Below are 21,491 nucleotides of genomic sequence, written 5' to 3'. Positions count from 1 at the left end.
CCGTGGTTGCATTTCTTTCTTATATGAGGAAGAGTAGCCTCCGGGAACTTCTCCACACCGAGAGGAGGTTTTTATGTTTCAGATACAGTAGACTACCCTTCTGGCCCATTGTATGGATATTAATTTTAACTGTCATGTCAAATAGACATATCAAGACTTGTAGAAGCGTGTGAAAATGGGATTTTTTATAGATTTGGTGAAACAAATCCAACGATGTGACCATCTCAGGCTCACTACAGGCGACTGTCTCTCCCAGTTAGCGGCTCGAATATCCTTTATGATCACAACAGTATCACTAATATTTGATTATAGGCGATATCATGACCGCTGAGCACCGCGGCTTATTAACTGATGGTGATGTGTATTAGCAGCTCTGGTGGTCACCGCCTACTTCCAACACAGTTCTTGAGCATCAAAGTTGAGTTGAGACAAAAAAAGCCATGTAGGACTGGCACTGCTCGGGTGCAGTGTTGGTGTCAAGCAGCCGCTAGGGTCTGCCATGCCACGGACATGTCCACCGGCTCACGGAGTGGATGAGGCGGTCTCTAGCCTCAGTCTGGACTGGCCGTACTAGCTGGAGCCATAACCATCAGCCAAGCAGGGACTGTGGGTTTTTATATGCTGTGGAGCCCATCCCCACTGTGCCGCGAAATGCTACATCCCCTATGCGTTTACCAGCCCACACACACTCCAGAAAACTCAGCCGTCTTTATCCTAGAGGCAGTGAGAGATGACGGCGAGGAGAGACGCTTCCCAGCCGCTCAACAGCTCTCGCCTCCAGGAGAGGAAGGGAGCGGCGGACCAGGCGAAAGCTAACCCCGATTGGTTTTATCCCTCCCCTCGACAGGAGCCGGAGAAAGGGCCGGCGTCCGCGGCGGGGATCCATGCCCATGTGGTGGGGGCTGTCGCCGGCTCCGTGGCTGCGGACGAGTCCTCTGACAGCGAAGCAGAGCAGGAAGGCCCACAGAAACTGATCCGGAAAGTGTCCACCTCAGGACAGATCAGGAGCAAGGTAAGATGTGTAGCTTTGGCTTTCTCTCACTCACTCTGTATGGATGTTTGGATTCAGTGCATTGTACTAATGTGACCTGCCTGTTGGAGCGGCCGCCTGAGTGTTGTGCTCAGTAGGTCCTGATGATGTCCAGGTACCGGTGGAGCACAATGCCCTCACTATTCGCGGTTTTTACATCTTTGCCATGTAGGACTGTGCAGGACAACACTGTTGCAGACTGATACAAAGCCCACCACTTCATCTTATTTTTAGATGTCGCTTGGAGTTACATGAATCAACACACCTTCTCTGCACAAGTGGAAATAGCAAAAACCAATAACCATTTCACAGAAACTGCCTCAGTAAAGGTTCAGCTCATTTGGTTCATTTTATTTTTTTTAGGTGTAACGATGAACCTACTATTATTGTATCTGCTTTTCATCCATTCTCTGCTGCAGTTTTGTTTTGACCATCACTGTATCACAACAAACCAAAAGACAAATTGGATTTTTACAAAATGCATAGATATACTGTATACTTCCCCCTCTGGTCACATACATTACTGTAACTGTGGAATGGCAGGGTGCAAAGTATATATAAACAAAGAGAGATTTAAATCAGCCTAAATAATAAATAGAGTTTCACCAATAAAACGATCCGCAGCCGCCCTGCATTTGACATGCAGGACTAAGTAAGAGGATGCGGTGTTAATTCTTACGGCTGACACCTAAGCTTTCTTGGCCCACTTATCTTTTTACACTTTAAATGAGTGCCGTCCTCCCACACCAATGGATCCACTTAATTATTGACTGCTCCACTCCGCCCCATCTACATTATTCAGCATGGGGGTATATTTAGAGGCTTGGGGCACAAGATTGTCTGGCCTCACCTTTCGTATGCAAATTCTGCCACTAGTGAGTGTAGTGCTACCTAGAGGATATGATTCTTGGCTGCAACTAACTATATATTCATTTGAATGAATCTGTTATTGACTTTTTTTTTTCAAGTCCAATTTTTTTTTTATAATACATTTTTGTCTACAAATGATTAAAAAGACGAATGTCAAATGTCCATCAGAAGTTACTGGAATGTTTTCATTGCTTGGTTAATCTGACCACCACCAAAAAAAAAACATGCAACGATTTAACAGAAAATCAAGCAAATCCTCAGGTTTGAGAAGCTTAAACCAGCAAATGTTTGGAACTTAATAAATGATTAATAATGGATTACCAACATTGTAATAGATACATTTCCTGTCACCTGACAGTTAATGTATTATTATTTAGTACTCAATAAGAGCCAGTGTAACAGGTAATATAATATACAGTGTAAACACAGACTCAGCTCATGGCTGTCCCTCATCAGCTGATGTTTGTTTGGCGGGAGTTTTTTAAAGTGAATGAAAGTCAGGTTGACATGAGTCCTGATGTCCACTGCCTGCAGTAATGTACATACAGTATACTAAAGGGATGCTAATTGCATTGTCTGGCAGAGAGCCCAGACAGGCCTAATCTGTTCTGCCAAACTATATACAGCAGGCTGCATGTCACATTAGTATGAGTTCATACTGCTACCACAGAGGTATGAAACACTTCTACTTCTGTAATTGTATCATTGTGCTTAGCATGTTGATATTGTGCTAACAAAGGTCTCAGAGTTGTTGTCGTGTGGGTCAGTGGGTTTTTTCTGTGACTGTGTGTGTGTGTGCTGAGAGTTACTAATGGATCATGCAGGCACTGACTCACTGAGTGTTGTTCCACTGGATTGTTTGCTCAGCTCTGGACTGTGTGTGCATATGCGTGTGTGAACATGCATGTGTATGCTTGCCCATCACATTGTCTATGTCCATCCCTCTCAGTCTACTATCTCTCCAGTTCTTTGGTTGCCATAGACAACCACATCTTTCCTCCCTCATTGGCTGACTCCATGGCAATGCTGTCTGTAAAACAGCTGGTTTGGTTGAAGGGACATATGTGCCACAGTAGGTCTCATCACCTGTCTTCTTAGACATGCCCCTTCTGTGTTTCCATTTAGTTTTAATTTAGACAAAAATGTCAGTAATCAAAGCAGACGAGAAGTGTGAGGAAAAGCCATCCAGTTTGCAAAAAATGTCCAACTGTTTTAAGACAGCATGAAAGCGTTTAAAAACCTTTTTCCATCAAAGAAATCAAGTAAAAATTGCCAATGGGGGCTGGTTGTTTACTTGCAAACTCCTGAATGGAGAAATGTCATGAAACTGAACAGAAAGAGGCATGCCTTTTTATGAATATCACGAATATTTAACAACATTTTGTAAAATTCTCAACTGTAACTGTGGTGTCTTGGTCTCTTTCTCTTTCTCTGCAATCAAAATCATTAATTGGCATTTGTTCGAGCTTTCAGTTTACATGTATGATGTCAACTATTGTTGATAGCCACTTATGACGTCATCATGGCAAATCAAGATATTGGTAACTGTGAATAGTTGTTGTTATCGATGAATGGTTGTCTGAAGCTGAGATAAGGTATTGGGTGTGAGTTATCCCTGCCTGATGTTCTGAGATGTTCTGACCACACAAGGAGGGAATCTGATACTCCATCACACTGACATCAAACACTGTCATATCTCTCTTCCTCTCTCATGTTAACACAGTAACCTATTATTGCAGCTGCATTTTAGCCACCAAAAAGACATTAAGAAAGAATATTATATTATTTGGATCGTAATTCACTTATACGCTGTATGTTTGTACAAGTGTATTTGTTATGATTCCATTACTTATGATCAAAACTTAGCGAGCTGACACGTTTTGCTAACATTAAGCAAGCAAGCAAGACATAGCAACCAGCTAAAATGACTTACAAGTCCAACAGCAAGAAAGCCAGCTCAGTTTCTGCAATGATTGACTAGCTCTGGTTCTGTTGCCAATTCTGCCACTGCTGCCCGCCAGCATTCCCCATTCTGGGCCTGAAAACCTCCGTCTACACAACGCCCGTGGTGTAAACACAGCAATCCCCCGGTGCTCCGAGCTCCAAGCTCCAAGTCTTGTCCGGGTAGAGTCAGCCAGCTGCGTTACTAACTGAGCTCACTAGCTAACGGCTGCTGCAGTTAGGTGCAGTTAGTGGTTGCTTTAGCAACAAGTTATTTGTCCATAAGAAAAATCCATAAATCATAGAGAGTTGAGGCAGAGCAGCAGGAAATATTTACTCCAAAAATTTGATCAAGTTTCTCCGACATAGTTAGTGGTTAGTGTCATTAAGCGTCACGCACTTCTTGCAGAGGATCATGCAAGACCCAAGTTACACAGGCGTTTGGGGCGCAGAGTAGGGATGACAGACGTGCCATTCTCCTTAATTCATTTTGAAGCTTTTATTTAAAGGTAAAAAAGTTACAAAATGTTTCTTTAAACCACAGTATTCTTGTAGAATCAGACTACATATTGCTCAAATATGTGAGGTTGAATAACATTCTTTTCATAGCCTTATCCTGTCATTTACACTCTCAGCCCCCTCTCTGTCTTTTCAGGGTGTGTTGTTGCAGCTGAAGAGAGCTTAAACTTGTGACTAATACTGTAGCTGTGTGATTGAAAGCAGAGCTAATGGTAAGGTGGAGCCTGGTACTGCTGCTGTACAGGGGACTGGGAAGGCTCTGCAAGCCTGACATGGAATAATCCAGATCAGACAGATGAGTTAAATGGGGTTGGAATGTTATATTCATCTTCGTTCCATGACCATGTCTCTCATATATTGTAGGAGGTGATCCTCTGACTTTCATTTAAGGGAAAGGAAGGCTGACTTTTTGGACAAATAATCTTTGGCTCTAGGTTGAGACAATTTGTGAATTTCTTTGTTTATTTATCCAGGAAGTCTTTTGAGATACATAATCTATTTTGCAAGAGAGACCTAGCCAAAATGGCAGCATGGGATACATGACACAATATCCACATGCTGATTCCTGGCCCATGTCAATTACCTTACTCTTTTATTATGTTTACCCTCACCAAGGAGGTTATGTTTTTCACCTGTGTCCATTTGTTTGGTGTTTGCTTGGTTGGTTGGATGGTTCGTCAAAATAGACCCCATTAACTTTTGGTGCAGATCTTGATAAAGGGACTGATCAAGGAGCTTTTTCTCACCTTTTTTAAGGTCGAATTTCTTTTACCTTTTTTTTGTATTTCTCAAGGAATAATGCATGCATTGTGGTGAAAGAAAATCAGGTGTATTTAGTTGGCTGGTATCTATGAGTGAGAACAATTTGATGCGGATCCAAATAAAAATTTGGATCTAGCAGATTTAAATATATTTTAGTTGATATTGGATTGAGCTTGATTTCATTAAAGGGGACTATTGGGCCGTGTAGGAGGTATGTACCCTACTGAGTGCCATTCTAGTTGCATATGGAAGACTTTCCAGAAATGTAAAAGTCTCATTTGAATTTAAGTGTTTTGATAATGGGGAAACTCAGTGGTGCAATGGTTAGTACTGTTTCCTCACATCAAGAAGGCTCTAGCTTCAAATCTGTGTGGAGTTCCTGCACAGGTTTTCTCTTGGTGCTCAGGTCTTCTCCCAAAGATTGCAGGTCATAATTGGCAACTGCTGTATCAGTTGTCTGTAGGTGTGAATGTGAGCATGAATGGTTGTCCATCTCTCCAGCTCGTCCTTCGACCCTTCAAAGGATAAACGGGCATAGTATATGCTGTGACAGGTTGATGTGATAGATGGACAGTAATACAATGCTGTAGATAAGGGACTCTCTACTTCTAAATGTGTTGCAATTACCTTGTAAGTCTGTTTGTATCACACTCTCACATGCAGAGATAGAAACTGTACATAACTATTGTAATCCATTATGGCACTAAAACAAGGTATAGTTGGGTCCTTTTCTGTCCAAATCTTAGCTAATTGAGGTAATTGTGTGTAAATTGCCGGCCTCAACAACATAATTTAACACCCCCTGTACCCACTTGACACATGTATACTAGCTGTATACGTAGCCCAGTTGCAAAACGGAGATCGCAGACAGGGGAATTACCCCTTCCTAACCACTGGATTGTAATTTTCCCATCACCATGGTGACATTTTTAGCATGTGGTGGGAGTCAGAGGAGGAAGGGTACAGAGTTACAATTACACCCAACACAGACGACAATGTGATAAGACAGCTATATGAGAGTGGTGGAGGTGTGGGGACCCAGGGAAGAAATACAAGAGAGAGAGAAATTGAGAGATTCAGCACTGGGTTCTAAGACTTGATTGTTTTGGCTCCACAGGCGCTCCAGTGTTACTCAGGAATGACAAATGAGTTGTTAATGGAGGTATGACAGAGCCTAACTGCATGGAATGATTCCCAAGACAGTGGGCTTCTCTCAGCAGCAAAACAGCTTTCCACTAAAACTAAGGACAGATAAGTAAGCAGTCCTCTTTATGGACTGACCAATTACAGTCAGTTTAGTCTTATCAGTCATGAGTTGAAATTGCCAGGCATACGTTTTCCTCTAGCGGGGAGGAAGCACTGACATAAGCCTTATATTTGGGATACAAAGCTCTTCCAGAAATACACATTTGGGAAATTTGCTAAGTTCTTTCTTGCTTTTTGCTCTCATATTTGTCCATTCAATATAAGGCTACAGTCTGCAGCCAGCTAGCTTAGCATAGCATAAAGTCTGGTAGTAGAGTAAAACGGCTATTCTGGCACTGTCTAAAGGTAACAGAATCCGTCTATCAGTAATCAGAAGGATGGTGGCTGCATGTTGAAGTGTCCCTGGGCAAACTGCTGAAGCCCAAATTGCTCCCGATGGCTGTTCCATCGGCGTATGACTGTGTGAACATAGAGATATAGAGTGTGAGCATAGAAATATCGTGGGACACTTTGCTTAGGAAGCACTGTATCTCTTTTGATGAGCAGGTCAGCACCTTGCACGTAAGCCTCTGCCATCAGTGTATGAATGTGCTTGTGACTGGGTGAATATGGCAAGTGTTGTAAAGCACTTTGAGCGATCCGAAGACCAGGGAATCGCTATATAAATACAAGTCTGCCTAACATTTACCATGTATACTGACTTTTTGGCCAATAAATAGTCTGGTACATACAACCTCACACTTTTTTTCATAGTCCATAAATACTTTAAACAGAGTACTTATTTTTATACCTGCCAAGCGTTTGACACACAGTAGTCATTCAGAAGACAAATGCCCATGTGAGCAGCATAAGTTTTCACAATCATTTGGAAAGATTGTCAAGAGCACCAGAAGACTCTGATATGTGAAGTAGATCAATTATTCAGAACAAAATTAGCATGCCTGTACTTCTCTGAGGCTTATCATTTAAAAAATCTTTAACCTTTGCACTTTGGATTAAAATGCATATAAAACAGTTATGCTAAAAGGAGGTGGAACGCTGAGCATTTTTATCAAATTAATTAGATGTAAACCTCAGTGAGGCCTAGGGGGGATTGGTAATGGGTTTAGGCCGTAGAGCTCTGGAGCTTTAAGGTAAGAGAAGGAGGCCGATAGTACAAGGCAGTCTGTTATTGACTCTAGTTAGCCCTCACTTAAGTTCATAGATGGTCAGGTCCAGCATGAACTGGCTATGCGAGTAAGCTGTTTGACTGACTGTCTGGGTATCGTCAAAGGCAGGACGTAGGTCTGCACTGCTCTCTTCATTTAGCCTTTCAGGGAACTCCTGCACTGCTCTTATCCACCAACCACAGCTGCTGGACTCATTTGAACTGCCTGTGCCTTTGTCCATTGTATAAGCATGTGTGTGTGTGCTGTTTAGAATGTGTGTGTGTCACCATGTCAGTGGCCAAGCAGAGTGTGGGTGTAAGGTACATGGTGCTCAGGTTACACATTTTGCTCTGGCACAGGACTCGCTCTCTGTCTTACAATTTAGAAGAAGAGAGGAGCAGCACACAGAGGCAAGCAGAAGGACTATTTATAGATCACTTCTGGCCTACTTGGCAACAGGAAGGAGATGAAGACAAGGAAAGGAACTATGGAGGCCAAGAAGGGACAAAATAGAAAACTGAATGTCCCAACTAGAGCAATGCCACTGCTGCTCCAGCTGGGCAGAGAGGATTTAAGTTTCACTTTGTGACTTTGGTGGCTCAGAATCTGAAAGTTTCTCTTCCGACACTTAGCACCAAGACACAAACTCTACGGCTATTTAAAGCTCAACTGCCTCAACATGCAGTCGCTGTGAGGAATTTCTGGCTGCTTGTTGGAGAAAAACACAAACACACATACACACACACAGATGTGGTTATGGTGTGAAGATAACATATATATTAAGTCTACTTGGTAGTGTCAATAGTAGTGCAGCTTATACTATGCTGTGTAATGACTTAACTCTCCAGCTTAGCGTAAGCAGCACAGGTTACCACTATGTATTTGTCTCATCAGTCATGAGGTGTTCATTAAGCCTCTCAGTCATCACTGTATTCCCCCTCTTCCATTTAGATTAGCTGTCCAAGCAGCTGATTGTCCGGCTACAATATGTGTATGTGTTTGCTTGAGTATGCATGTGTTCGCATGTCAAGAGTGGTATTGCAAGGAAGAACCATTAACAACACACTGCCTTGTGCTTCTTAAGTCGCAGTTCTGTTCCAATGAGAAACTGTTTAGGAAATCCCTGGATGCAGCTATTAACCCCCAGTCATCTCAGTAACAGTAATTTTGTTTGCCATGCCGCTGTATTTGAGTCCCATTTTGAACGTTGTCAGAGTAAAGCAGTTAAGTTTCATACAGGGTAGTCAGCATTGAGGTACTTCACCTTAATCCACCGCAGGGTTATGGTCTCCAGGCCATACCTACGAAAAGGGAAGCAGAGAATTAAGGTAGGTGGACAGCTGTATCAGAGAAGTGTGATGCTCAGTATCATGAGTGTAGAGTCCAGTGATTGACCTGAATTCAAACACACAGACACCTTGGTGTGTGCTGTTGCACGCAAGCTTATATCTGATCTATAGTAAATTAATCGGTCTGTTTGGGACAGATTAACACTTGCATAAGTAACACGAATAAAAACAAATGATCCAAACCAGCTTTGGGGATGGTGAACACACCATTAAATAACAATCTTTGCTGATGAAAATCTTTTTGACGTGGCCTAGGCACAAAAGTTCATGGGCGAGGTAATGTGTAAGTTTTACTGATATTGCATTTAGTCTCATTGGCAGACTTCCTCACTCTCTGACTCTCTCCCGGATGTTACAGCCGACCGAATGAAATGAACAATTACTTTAAGTGAACTTGTGGGCTTATCTAAGTTTGATCATTGTTAGAAACATTTTGGATAATGAAAATACACAACTCAACAAAATATATACAGGTGATCTAATCGCTTAGTGAAATACAACGTTGTCGGTGTGCTTCTCTGCAGGAACGCTTCACCTTCACCAGAGCTACTTTTTGTCAATATGTAATGCAGAGCAAACTATTTCTTTGTAAGATTAATTGGTTTATGGTTTATCATTTTACTTATAAAAAAGAAAATAGTGAAAAATGTAACCATTGTTCTGAGCAAAAGATGACGCCTTCAAGTTTATTGTTTCATCCGACCAACAGCCCAGAACCTAAAGATTTTGACCTTAATGCCATATATGGCAAATACCTCATTCACACTAGACAAAAAAAACAGGCTCCAGCTTTGCTCAGCTGTGATGAAAACACAACACCCAGTTGGACACATTGATTTTCATGCTAAATTTCTGCCTTCTGGTGTGATGTTATGGTGTGCGTTGAAATTATAAGGCCACTGGCTTGTTAATACTTTTCCAACTTGCTCTGTTAAAGCAGCACTTAAAGGAATAGTTCACTCTAGAACGAAATTCAGTCATTGTCGACTCACCCTCATGCTGATGAGAAATCCGGTGTAGTTTCTTATTCCTCAAAGTGCAGCTGGAGACCCGCGGGGGTACCCTCCTGCAGCAAAAATCCATATAACTGGCGTCAATGTGCCCGAGACGAAAAGGTCCATAAAACTACACAAAAACTTTGTAATATTCCTCCATACTGCTCGTCCGCTGCAATCCAAGTGTCCTGAAGTGGCGACATCCAGAGTTTACTCGAATACTCGAAACGTCATTTAGTACATTTTTACAGCCTAAACAGTCACTATACTATATTTGCCTGGAGGCACGCTCCCACGTGCACGCAAGACTCCCTCACAGCCGTTTGCACTACGGAAGCCGCGCCAGACAAGATCAACGAGAACTCGCGATAGATACACACCGGTATTTACATCCTGCTGTGAGTTTCAAAGTTTCAAATCACTAGTGCAGGCAGATCCCTCTTGTGTTTGTGTGTCGCTCGGTCGCTCACAGCAGGATGTAAATACCGGTTTGTATCTATCGCGAGTTCTGTTGATCTTGTCCTTTAAGCATGTTCAACTCTCAACAGAGAAGAGATAGAAGTAAGACGTCTCACTCCTAAGCAACTTCCATCAACAGGTCCAGAACAATTCAGAATGTTTTTGATGACTTGCAAAACAAGTTATAACTTCTTCTGGATGTAGTCTGATGAGGGTTGTGATGTGCTGCTTTCTAACAGTGTCTTCTTTTCTGGCATGTTTGTAATGATGAAAGTGAGATACAAGGAAAAAAAACAGAAAGGGGATTCAGTTCAATGGGAACCACAAATGTACTTCCATTCACCTCTACTGTATGTGGGGGAGGCAGAAATCTCAGAGAAAGATATCCCTAAACCTTGACGTATATAACTAATTTAAAGACACCACGGGGTGGAACTGCGAAAATATGTTTCTGACATTTTAATGAAAAGCGCCTTTAAAAACCACAGCAGTAAAACTAACGCTCCTGTCCTGTCAAATTCATCTCTTTTCATCATTTGTAATAATCTATGTGATCTCCCGTTATGGCTCAGTATATGCCTTCATCATCCACTGTGCCATGAATGTGTATCTGTATATATATAGTGTGTATCCGCAGTGAGCCTGTATTCAGTGTTTTCTGTGTTTAAGTTGACACAGCTGGTGGGCAGGATGTCAGCTTCAGGCCTCTGTCTCTGTTTGTAATTCTTCCCTTAGAGAACAGCCTTCCTTTGCTATTAATAGCCTGTGTGTGTGTGTGTGTGTGTGTGTGTGTGTGTGTGTGTGTGTGTGTGTGTGTGTGTGTGTGTGTGTGTGTGTGTGCATGCCCCACCTCTCCTCTGTGTGCCCAGAGAGAATGATGTTCTTCCGCACAGCATTTCCATCTGTGCGTTTGTGTGTGTTTTATCTTCTCCACGTCCACTGTTCCATGGCTCACTGTATTTGCTCTGTGTGGCCGGTGTGTGTTTGTGTGTGTCAATGCGTGCAAGATGATGGTGGTCGTAATGATGATGAGTGTGTGTACTGTGTCTCACATGGAGAGCGGGTGTGATTTGATGTGACACACACGTAGTGGCCGGAAGAACGGAAGACCTTACTTCTTTCTGTCTGTCTGTCTTCTCATCATTCTTTTAGGTTTTTTCATAAATCCAATCACTCTCCCATCTGCTCCCTCTCACCCTATGGTATACTGCATTTTTCTTCTTCTCCTCCTCCTCTCCTGCCTTCAAAATTACCATGAAATGCTCCTGGTGTGCAGAACATAGACAACGTGAGTCTATCAGACTTGCATGGTGGAAGACATTTGTGTTGAGTTCCTCTGGGTTCAGCAGTTGGCCGAGGCAGCAGACACAGTCAATGGGATGCCTTTTTTCCTCTCCTTCCCTTTTCTTTCTTCTTTTTTTCTCTGGCCCAGGGGAAAGGGTTAAGTGAGAGTGATGTGTGTTTGTAGCTCTTCAGAAAAATGAGTAGTGGTGTGTGTGTGTGTGTGTGTGTGTGTGTGTGTGTGTGTGTGTAAATGGGTTTCCTTTCTTCTCCACTTTTTGGACTATTATTTGCCTCCCACGCATAGAATTGCTCAGATTCACTCATACACACACAAAAACAGTCATTTCATCTTGACAGTTTCCTGCAGATAAATACAAGAGGGTGAGAGTGAGATGCAGAGTAAAGAGAGAGAGACCGAGGCTTTGTGTGATTTTCTGATGGAACCTTTCACTGATGTGAGGCCCGGTAAAACAGCCTTTTATTTGTATTGTGTCTCTTCTCCCTCCAGACGAGTATAAAGGAGGGATTGTTGCTGAAACAGACAAGCTCCTTCCAGAGGTGGAAAAAACGCTACTTCAAACTGAGAGGCCGAACTCTCTATTATGCCAAAGATGCCAAGGTAAGCTTACCAAGCTTTTCCCCATGCAACACACATACACCAGCAGCTACAGGTGAGCAGGATAAACACTCTCAAGCCTTCTGACTATAAATTTAATTTGTTAAGATGCTCAAGCTACCAAACTATTAGCACTGATCTTCAGTGTCTGTCCTCTTATCTCAGAATTGACGTTTAGTGTGTAGAGACAAAGCTTTTACAGGCTCAGTCTGAATCAACAACCAATTAGCTCAGCTTAAGCACAAAGACTGGAAATGGGGAAAATGCTGGCACTGTCCAAAGGCAGCAAAAACCACCTTCCAGCACCTCTACAGCTCACTCACTAGCATGTTATATCTTGTTTGTTTAGTGTGCACAGAAACAGAAGCGGAAAAAAACATTGGTTTGCTGTTTTACAGGTGTGATGTGGCAGGCTATCTACTATAATTTGTATCAGATAGTCTGTCAATGCAACTTGTTAACTGTGACTTTGTTGTTCTTTTCTGTACATGCAACATCTATTGCATGTCTGTTCATCCTGGGAGAGGGATCCCTCCTCTGTGGCTCCTCCTGAGGTTTCTTCCAACCTTTTTTTCCCCCGTTAAAAGTTTTTTTTTTCAACATGGCCAGTTTTTCCTCACTTAAATCGAGGGTCTAAGGACAGAGGATGTCGTTCACTGTACAGATTGTAAAACCCGTTGAGGCGATGTGATTGTGATTTTGGGCTGTATTGATTTGATCTCTTTACTGATACCAGTAACTTCCCTGGGCCTCTGCCCATTCATTAGTGAGCTTAAGAGTAGTGTTCATTTTGTTTACAAAAACAACGACAAAACATATTCTTCAATTGAATGTTTTATCATGAGTAAGACAAGATAGTAACGAGACAGCATGACTTGTGACTATATCAACAACTTATATTGTTCAAACTAAAATGTAGTTTAAAAGATAAAAACTTTACCAAAATCTTTTTTTCCATTACCAAAAAAGAGCAGATGAAACATGATAGACAGTGGATTTTTTCCCCTAATGGAGCAGATCTGTTTCCTCTGTACTGTGCGCCGTCAGGACTACACCAGAAACACACTGCAGGACTCAATGAGTGTGTGTGAAGAGAGAGAGAAAGAGCGAGATCGTCTGTGTTGGTACACGCAAGTGTCTGTTATATTCAGGACAGTGTGTATCTGTTGTGTGTGTGTGTGTGTGTGTGTGTGTGTGTGTGTGTGTGTGTGTGTGTGTCTGTCATATGGGGGGGGAGGAGATACGAACATGATGTGACGCGGGGAAAGTATGTAGGTTACTGTATGGGAAATGCTGATGTTCAGCTAGATTGCAAGTTTATTTAAAGCAGCGGTACCAGCTGAAAGCCATACTCCTTTGCAATCAACAAACTATAAAATATAAGAAATAAACAAAGGTGCACTTCAGCTATCATATTTGGCAACTATTTGGTGACCAACGTGTTTATTTGTCATTCACATAATCATCAAAATGAATTTGATTTGATTGGCATTAAAATGACTGTGAATGTTTTCCTTAAATTGATACCACCAGACCAGACCAGACACTTTCTGCAGTTGAAGGTGCGCTCATTAAACCTTTTCATCAGATAATGATATGATTAGTTGTTTTGGCTTGACTACACTGACGAAAATGTTCAATGTAATCTGATTACTAAAACAGACTAAACTGACTTAAAAGACTTGAACCAGTTATCAGTGACTAAAACAAGACTAAAATAGTTACGTTTTTTCTTTGACTAAGATAAAACTAAAATGCTCAGACTTTTAATTGACTAAACATGACTAAGTCAACAACAGGATGATGTTGAATAAATATGATTAAAACTAACCATGACTCAGTTAAAAGATAGTTAAGCAAAATTAACACGACTGTAGAGGTGCTGCTCAGCAGATTAAGTTCCTGTTGGAGAGAGTCGTGCTCGCTGTTTCCCTGTTTCCTGTCTTTACGCTTAGCTAAGCTAACCCGCTGCTGCTAACTGTAGCCTTTAAATCTTTTTTATATTAAGCATAGTCCACCTACTGTACATAGCTCACTCTTATTAATCTTGTAACTTTTTGATACTGATTGTTTCAAATTTTGTTTTATTTCTTTTTCTTTTAAATTATCTTTTATTTCCCATCCTTCATTTCTAAAATTGAATATCGTCTTTGTATTTTTTTCAGCAATACCAAAGCTTTTTGTTCGCCTGTGTTTGATTTTGAGCACTCTTTTGTTTTTAACTTCTGAACTCTCTCCTGTTATTGACATCTCTTTCCCCTTTGCTTCTTACCTATCCTCCTTGGTCTGGAACATATGTGCGTGTGTGTGCGCTTGTGTGTACGCGTGTGTCTGCACACGCACCAGTCTGGCAGTGCCCTGGCACGCTGGCAGGAGCGGGCGCTGCGCAGAGTGTCAAGGAGTCGCGTGTGCTGGCGAGTTCTGTCTGTGTGCTGGACAGGCGCACGGCGCTCCCCCCCACCTTTGGGTGCCAGCGGATCTGAGGAAGGCCTAGTGAGAATTCGGGTCAGCACAGCACAGCCAGGGGCCAGGGGCCAGACCACTGCAACAGCTTCACCATTCCCTACTCATCCACTCACCTGTACATAATAGTGCTGCATTCATGACATATGGGGCTACTGGGTCAAGACAGGTTTAGTGTATTCACATAGAAAATATAGCAACTTGAAAATTTCACAGAAGAGATGCAAAATTACATAGAGGGTGTCATTCTGACAGAAGGGAAGCCATTTTGTGCATGAACTAAGGAATACAGCTCTTCCAGCAACATTTTTGGAGGAGGTAAACAGTTATTGCAAGTCCCGAACATTTTTATTACCATATGACATGAATGCCCAGTATATAATATTTATAATACTACAGGTAGCAAAACACGTGGACAGACTGTAAGGCCAAACCTGGATCAATTTAAACTAACTTATCTTATGCTTTTTTTGTTTTACACTATGTGTGTTGCTTGTCCTTGCCTGCAACTTAAAGGACAAGTTCACCCAAAAATGAAAATTCAGTCATTATCCACCCACTCCCATGCTGATGGAAAGCCGGGTGAACTTTTGTAGTCCACAAAACATTTCTGACCCTGTATTTTCATTTTTGGGTGAACTGTTTCTTTAAAGTCTCTTGATGGCCATGCTGGAAAAATGAATCAAAAATTCTTATGATAAGGACTAGTCATTTATAACTGGATACTTATGAGTGAGTTCTCTTTGTCATGGCCAGACAGTGACTCGATATTTAAGTGTCCATATCCTACATGTCCATCCACCCTGGTGTCTCCGAGGTGGCCTGGCTGGCTGTGCTGCCCTGTGCTTGGGAAGCCTGACCTCCTCATTGATCCATCAGGGAGGCTACATCTCAGCACTGCAGTCTGTCCTGGAAGCTGCCCTCCTCTCCTCTTCTCTTCCTCCTGTTCTTCGGAACACACAAAGCAGCTAGTTAAAGATGTCAGCTGTAGAATGCATAGATTCTGCATCTAAATATTGCAGACTGGCAGTAAAATAGTAAACTTACATGTTTTAACCACATTGCCTGTTGTAAAATGAAGGATGAGGAGGAGAGAGGAACTGGAGGAGGTAGGAGAGGAGGCTCGTTGAGGTCGCTGAGATGCAGCCGCTGAGCTCAGCTGTGGATCTATGGGTAACAGAGGCTCTGGATGCTTGCCTTTGTCCACCATTCACTGTCAGCTTTCATTACAGCTTCCCTCAAGACAGTTGAGCGTGTGTGCCCACACATGCAAGTTTGTGTGTGTGTTGGGGTGGTGAGTGAGAGAGAGAGAGAGAGAGAGAGAGAGAGAGAGAGAGGGAGGAGTGTGACAAAGGAACTGTAGAAAGTAATCACACACATACATAGACACGTGATGCAACGGTATAGCAGCCAAGAGCACTGTAACAGGAGGGCAGTGTTTGTGTTTGCGTGCCATTCATACCCGGGCCCTCTTGGCTGACACTCCATACACACATTCACACGCGCTTGTAGGGATATGTGGAAGTGCCATAACACATGCTCCTTCTACATACACAAACACACAAACACACACACACACACACACACACACACGCACACACACACACACACACACACACACACACACACACACACACACACACACACACACACACAGTAAGCATTGGCTGGTGTCCCTCTCCAGCCAGGCCTTGGGAGAGCGTCGTTAACTGGGCATTCCCTCTGACAGCTGCAGCAGTTCACTCCTCCCACACACACACACACACACAAACACACACAGTCAGAGGGCATTCCTTTGACGACATAGGTTTTTGGCCTGTGGCCCTTTAAGAGCTCAGCTGCGTGCCTTACGCATCACAGCTCTGTTAGGATATCATGTTCCTGTGTGTAGACTCTGGCTCTCCCCTCTGTCTGTCTGCTGGCTATATTGCATAGAGTTGGCTCCAGCTCCTCCGCCACATAGAAATTCAATAAAGACACATCAGCATTCACTGTCCTGTTATTCACACTGTTCTCATTTAGATACAGAGTCAAAACAATGGAAACTCAAGAGGGACATCCTCACTGCAGTGTAGGCTGATAGTGTAGCTGTGTTGTGATGATGAAGTGCAGTTCCTAGCAGATGGAGCAAACTGAGATCTTTCTGAGGGCCAGAAAAATTGGACTCATTGTTCCTGAGCTGAATGTTTCTGACCCATCAGTTATTCCTCTTTACTTACTACTCCTCTTTCCTCGTTTTATTAACCCCTTCAGACCCATTCACTCCAAGAGAAATCAAATATTAATTGAGTTCTGCTCATCAAAATGCACTTTTTAAAAAAGGTTGCTTCTGCACAGTAACTAAATAGACTGAACTAACTTAGAAATGTCAAGATTTGACTTGCAAGTTGTCAGAGTGAGGCATGCCGGAAGAAAAGCATGGCAGACAAAACAAGTTTGCCTTTTAAATATTTGTTTCTGTTCATCCAGACCAAAGAATCTTAAAGTGGATGTAATATAGAAGCATTTTATAAGTGTCCTAATAGACTAATAGAGTTAAAACAATACAGACAAAAATATATAGACTGTAAAAAACAAAGTAAAGGGTACGTCCATTCAATCATTTTGATCCTAAAACACATTTTTATAAAGTGATGGTAACAATATTTCACTTTTAGAGTATGTTGCTGAGGAAACTAAAGAAATGTATTGATTGATTTAGTGGATGAGGAAGAGAATTCTGTAAGGACCAGTAAGGACTGAAAAGAGCACAAACTGTGAAATGATCTTTCAATTTAAAATTAAATTGAAACATTTGAGGAGAATTCAAGGCGAGATATAAAACACCACATGTTTAAATGCATGTAATGCATAATTTCCCACTGACTTCGCAGAAGAACAGACACAGTGGAGAGGTTTCCTCGCTTGCCTGGTCACAGACATCTGAATTACTGACCACATTTCTGATTTGAGAACTGTGAATTTTCCGCGTTTCAAATAATGAAGTAAAAGCAAATGTCAGTTGAGCCTGAGCATCAGGCTGGTTCCTTCCATGATTCATTTGAGTCAAAATTTTGAATCTATTCAAGTATTATTATTTTGTCTCAACTCAGATGTTTGGTCCAATAACAGACATGAGCAGCATGCATACATGCTCTGCAGGTTTCAGGAGCGTCTGTTTATCTGATATCAGAATCCAAATCAGCCTTAAGTTACCTTAAAATACATAAAAAATAAACATGGAGAAAATATCTAAAAGGACAATTTGTGTAAAAACATTAAAATAATAAACCTACAAGGAGTGTTTTTAACACTAGATGGTTAAAAACAACTATTAAATAATAATTTTATGATATCTTGGTCATGACTTTTATTGTAGTGGACGTAAAAAAATATATATTAAAGGCATAAGTTGATATTTTGATTTAGCTTCATTTCATCAGACCAGTAAGAAATAACAGGATTAATGAGTTGAAATGATTTAGGTATGAAGGGGTTAATGACATGTCTTACAGAATAACAGTGCTTCTTATTAGTTTTATTTTCCATATCATAAAAATAACCTACCTAATTGTCTACCAAGTTTAGATTTGTTTAAGCATGATGAAATGCCTTCCATGACATGCTTGGGTCTGACCCTCGGCAAAAGCTGAGCGGAATGCACATCTGCTGTTCCCTTTGGTTTTACTAAACCCTGCAGCTCCTCGAGCTTCCCTTTACATTGTCTCATTCTCAGTAAGTTACAGCAGATAGATCATTCTTACTTAGGGCCATTTTCCAGCTTTGAGATGTATCAGGAAGGTCATGTTTTATCTTTAGCTTGTAGCTTCTAATAATAGACCAAAAATAGATGCAACACTGTGGGTTACACATTTGATATCAGGATCATAATGTTTGTCATTTGAAATGCTGCTCTTTCACGTCTGTCATGACTCTTGCAGTAGTTTCCATTTTGTATTGATAAGGTTTACCTGTTCATTTTAGGCCTGCTTTGCTTTACTCTAGTATAAGTTACAGGAAGCTAAGTTAAACCCAATGTTGAAGTTATTGTTCAAAGTCTCATTGTCTTGTTCTCCTCTGTGCCCTCTATCTCTCTGTTCTCCTCTTGGACTTCCTTCTTTTCTCTCTCCTCACACCTCCTTCTTTCTGCAGTCCCTTATCTTTGACGAGGTGGACCTATCAGATGCCAGTGTTGCAGAGTCCAGCACAAAGAATGTCAACAACAGTTTCACGGTGAGTACATCTTGCAGTCTTAGCACGCAGACACACTCACACACACATACAAACACAAACATGTAGGGTGTCAGTAAGGAGCTCACAGGCCGAGGCACGTGTTGGGCAGTGACATGAGTGTGTCACGGTGTGTAGAAACGCATACATGGTATGTAATCTACTGTAGATTCACATATCGCTGCAGTCTAATTCACATATATATACAGATTCATTGTCCTTATGAAGATGAGACTTTTTTATTGTTGTATGTTTCAGTTGAGTTTTTGAACCAATGGAAATGGTGTCTTGATTTCCTTAAAAGATTTGTTGGCCACAGGGATGTTTAAAAATGAGACAGTGGACGGTGGAAGTCATGGATTAGTGTTCTGGTAAAGGAATGTTTCAATATTTCGGGGAATATGACTATTTTCTTTCTGGGGAAGGGGGAGTTAGATCAAAAGATCAATACCAGTCTCATGAACATCATCAAAATTTCTCCTTGAGAGTAAAGAGGGTTGACAAAGTGATGGCGAAGGATTTGTTTTCAAAGCAAAAAGCAAAAGCACCTATTTGGCAATATCTGGGTAGGATGTATTTGTAGACTACAGCATATGTATTAGGCTTGTGAACGGAGTATTTGTTTCCTCTCAGTATAGAATGTGTTGTAAAATATAATGTATAATGGCATCAGTTTCCCTCCTCTCTGTTGTTCATATCTACAAGAAGGCTGCACTGCTGAAGGATCAGTTGTGTGAACACTTGCTAAAGAAACATTTTGTACCGTCAGACAAGTTTTTTGTTAATTTTTGGCGTCGTGCACCTGGAGCTCTAGAGGTCGGAATTTAGGAATGTCATCTCGGAAATTACGACCTCCAACTTTGACTGGATTCCGACATCAGCACTAAAGTCACTGGGGTGATTTTACGTAACCTGACAAAGTTAAATGAAATTTCATAGTTCTCCAAATGATTCTCACTAATTATATATTTTCAGCAGGTACGTGTGTTTTTTGATAAACACTAGACTGCTAGAATGCTTTCAGCCACAGTGGACAACATTCACAGTCTGTATGCATTCAGCTGGAGATGCATCAGGATTTACAAGAAAGCAGGATGTACCCTTTAAGGATAATGATTCACCCAGCATATTGTACCCCTGAAGACGTCAGTCATAGTTATATTCAGTTGATATTTTAATATTTCCCAGCATTACTGGTCATTTTTTGTCACACGCTGCACGTCATGGCACATCTAGTGGGAGAAAACAAGTGATGCTGCTGTCAATGGATGCTTGTTCGAGAGAAGAATGAGCAACTGAGCTGGATGAGTGTGTGTGGGAGGTGAAGGGAGATGAAGATGAGTATTATGAGCAGGAAGGATGAAAACAGACAGTGAAAGAGCTAGTAGTGCCCCGTCCTTTCTATAAATGTCTCTCCTCTCCCCGGGTGTTGCTATAATAAGAAACAAGAAGGAGGGGGAAGTAGGCAGGAGAGCAGCGCCCAGAGGAGAGCACATGGCTATTTTTAGCAACGCCTTGAAACGCTTCACTGAGTGCCTGGGATAGCTTAATGTCTGCCATATTCAGAAATAAGATGACATGTGCCTGCTGCATTTGTGTGCAGCATGTGTGTACAGTTGTGACTGTGTGTGTATGTTGTGATTAAGGTTTGAAGATGAGCTTAACATGTCGGCATGAGCATCAGCATCCCACTAACATGGTGAGAAGAAGGAAAGGGAGAAAGGACCTAAAGGGAGAAACAGTTTAGAAAAGGGAAGTAAGCACAATATACAGTTGAGAAATCTGTTTACAGACCACAGAGGTATAAGGGGCTCGGGGGGAATGAGAGCAGTTTAAGATGGCGAAGGAAAAGACACAGCAAGGTAGTGCGGTAGAGGAAATCCTGGAGTGATGTCACAACGGAGCAAACTGCACTCCCTCGCTCACATTCTCCCGGGGAAAAGAGAAAGAGAGAGAAGGGTAGAGTGAGGTCGAGGTACGAGTAAGCATTGAGAAGCGGGAGAGGAAAGATGGATGTGGAGGAAAAGAGGGAGAGTGGAGAGGAAACGAAGGCAGGACAGACGTGGCTGAGCAGTGAAACGTCAAACTAAAGGTAATGTGTCGTGCTGAATGAGAGCTCACCTGCATGCAGCACATTCTCACACATGCAAATCTGTAATGCCTCAACGCAGACAGAGTCACGCACACCGACAGGGGGAGACCGGGCTTCATCAGACAGGTCGTGTGATCACGACTGAGAGAGAAAGACCACTGCAGAGGATGCATTGCAGGGCACTGCTCTGACTGTTCAGTGTAATTACCAGTCTCCGTCTGTGTGTCTGTCTGTCCTGTCTCCTATTGTCATCTGTGTGTCTGTGTGTCGGTCGTCCCTCTGGTGATAAGTGATGCTGCTGGCGTCCTCTGTGCAGGTTGGTGCTATTTGATTGGATGGTTTGAACAGATGATTGGCTCATGCTCCAGTGCTAAGATGTTTAGCGGCTTTATGTTCATTCATGTAGGAGCTCTGCAGATGTCTGCTCAGCGTGCGTAATGTTTGTGCCTGTGTTTTCACAGAGGAGGGACCAACGACCCACCAGCTAGAACTAAATAACACTAGTTAAAGAAGGGAATCATTTCACTTTCACTCTTTTTCTCCAGTGC

General features: G+C 42.1%; 1 protein-coding gene across 10 annotated transcripts in view; it reads left to right on the top strand.

The window, feature by feature from the left end:
* dgkh (diacylglycerol kinase, eta) overlaps nt 1-21,491 on the top strand; it is a 66,205-nt gene that overhangs the window by 687 nt on the left and 44,027 nt on the right. For 2 of the 10 annotated variants that reach the window (XM_084361903.1, XM_084361900.1), the window contains exons 1-4: nt 453-1,012; nt 12,072-12,182; nt 14,526-14,684; nt 18,774-18,854. In XM_084361903.1, the coding sequence (XP_084218029.1) occupies nt 731-1,012; nt 12,072-12,182; nt 14,526-14,684; nt 18,774-18,854 (633 nt within the window). In that variant the 5' untranslated portion in view covers nt 453-730. Of the gene's footprint in view, nt 1-451; nt 1,013-12,071; nt 12,183-14,525; nt 14,685-18,773; nt 18,855-20,735; nt 20,944-21,174; nt 21,260-21,491 lie in introns of those variants that run through there. The other 8 variants (XM_084361901.1, XM_084361904.1, XM_084361898.1 and 5 more) reach the window with 8 other exon arrangements.

The sequence above is a fragment of the Pagrus pagrus genome, assembly GCF_965226575.1.
Source record: "Pagrus pagrus genome assembly, chromosome: 9".
Lineage (NCBI taxonomy): Eukaryota > Metazoa > Chordata > Actinopteri > Spariformes > Sparidae > Pagrus > Pagrus pagrus.
Note: the sequence above shows the minus strand (reverse complement) of the source record. Positions and strands in the feature narration are given on the sequence as shown.